The sequence below is a fragment of the Salvelinus sp. IW2-2015 genome, unplaced genomic scaffold (genome assembly GCF_002910315.2).
Source record: "Salvelinus sp. IW2-2015 unplaced genomic scaffold, ASM291031v2 Un_scaffold8182, whole genome shotgun sequence".
Lineage (NCBI taxonomy): Eukaryota > Metazoa > Chordata > Actinopteri > Salmoniformes > Salmonidae > Salvelinus > Salvelinus sp. IW2-2015.
In genome coordinates, this window is record NW_019949442.1 from 1 (window position 1) to 2,050 (window position 2,050).

A 2,050-nucleotide genomic window follows, 5' to 3' on the forward strand; every position below is an offset into this window, starting at 1 on the left:
TTCTCTTTCAAGCACAGTCAGGGTATATGCAGCAGTTTGGGCCGCCTGGCTCGTTGCGAACTGTGTGAAGACCATTTATTCCTAACAAAGACCGTAATTAATTTGCCAGAATTGTACATAATTATGACATAATATTTTAGGTTGTGCAATGTAACAGCAATATTTAGACTTAGGGATGCCACCCGTTAGATAAAAAAGGAACGGTTCCGTATTTCACTGAAAGAATAAACGTTTTGTTTTCGAAATGATAGTTTATTAATATGGTCAAATCCGGAAACAAGGCTCGTATTTCTGTGTGTTATTATATTATAATTAAGTCTATGATTTGATATTTGATAGATTAGTCTGACTGAGCGGTGGTAGGCAGCAGCAGGCTCGTACGTATTCATTCAAACAGCACTTTCGTGCGTTTGCCAGCAGCTCTTTGCTGTGCTTCAAGCATTGCGCTGTTTATGACTTCAAGCCTACCAACTCCCGAGATTAGGCTGGCAATACTATAGTGCCTTTAAGAACATCCAATAGTCAAAGGTATATGAAATACAAATGGTATAGAGAGAAATAGTCCTAAAATAACTACAACCTAAAACTTCTAACCTGGGAACATTGAAGACCCGTGTTAAAAGGAACCACATGTTCTCATGTTCTGAGCAAGGAACTTAAACGTTAGCTTTCTTACATGGCAAATATTGCACTTTTACTTTCTTCTCCAACTCTTTGTGTTTACATTATTTAAACCAAATTGAACATGTTTCTTTTATTTGAAACTAAATTGATTTTATTTAAGAATTATATTAAGTTAAAATAAAAGTGTTCATTCAGTGTTGTTGTAATTGTAATTATTACAAATATATACATATATATTTATTTAAAAAAATAAAATTAAAAAATTGGCAGATTAATTGGTTTCGGCTTTTTTTGTTCCTCCAATAATCGGTATCGGTGTTGAAAAATCATAATCGGTCGACCTCTAATCTCCACCAGGCAGCAGACTCATTAAATAAATGTTTTTCATCCAGTTCGAAGTGAGTAATCACTGTTCTGTTTTCCAGAAGCTTTCAGTCACAAGAGACGGTAGCAGCAACATTATGTACAAAATAAGTTACAAAAAATGCGGGGGGAAAAACCTACCAAAATAGCACAGTTGGTTAAGAGCCCATGAAACAGCAGCCATCGTCTCCACCTCCATTTTAACTAATAGAAACAAGGTAGAAGACAGGTGCAGCTCACCTGGGACAGAGGCGGTTCGTGCAGGTCCAGTTGTAACCTCTGGACTACGTTAGGGAAGTCTCCAGCATGGAAACAGATCACGTCTTTGGTAACGCGAGGGGGCTCCGCACTACAGAGACAAGGGAGATTATAACCATGTTTTTCCAATCAGATTATGCAGCGGTCTTGTAACTGATTAGTTGGACGATTGTTGGATACTAAATACAGCCTCAATAAGCCTACAGTTTAAAGTAATTTATACCAAGGAACGTATCTAAAGACAATACATGATCATATATCCGGGTGTTAAAACCACCCACCTCTCTCCACAGCGCACGGCCTTGAGCACCCCTACAGCGGCGGTGGTCTGCCTCTCGAAGCCCTGTCCGATGTGGTCAGCGTGGGCACGCGTCCGGTCATCAAACAGCATCTCACGAGGCTCACTGGCCCGAGGTAGGTACTGTGGATACCATTCCACTGATTCCATTCCAGACATTACAATGAGCCTGCCGTCCTATTGCTCCTCCACCAGCCTCCTCTGAAGCCCACACGCTCTCCAGGACTAGGAATATACCGCAATGTCCTACACCTCATCCGGCCCTACCGCGCGAGTCGCTCATGCGCGGCCCTACCGCGAGTCGCTCATGCGCGGCCCTACCGCGAGTCCTCATGCGCGGCCTACGCGAGTCGCTCATGCGCGGCCCTACGCGAGTCGCTCATGCGCGGCCCTACCGCGAGTCGCTCATGCGCGGCCCTACCGCGAGTCGCTCATGCGCGGCCTACCGCGAGTCGCTCATGCGCGGCCCTACCGCGAGTCGCTCATGCGCGGCCCTAGACCCTACCT

The 2,050-nt window shown here is 44.2% G+C and overlaps 1 protein-coding gene across 1 annotated transcript; it reads right to left on the minus strand.

Annotated features, from left to right (window-relative positions):
* Positions 1-947: 947 nt before the first annotated feature.
* Positions 948-1,658, minus strand: LOC112079488 (lysine-specific demethylase RSBN1L-like). Its single transcript, XM_024145427.2, has 2 exons — positions 1,527-1,658; positions 948-1,336 (listed from the first exon to the last, which is right to left on the minus strand). The coding sequence occupies exons 1-2, from the start codon at positions 1,634-1,636 to the stop codon at positions 1,192-1,194; spliced, it is 255 nt and encodes an 84-aa protein (XP_024001195.1). The 5' UTR covers positions 1,637-1,658; the 3' UTR covers positions 948-1,191.
* Positions 1,659-2,050: the final 392 nt, after the last annotated feature.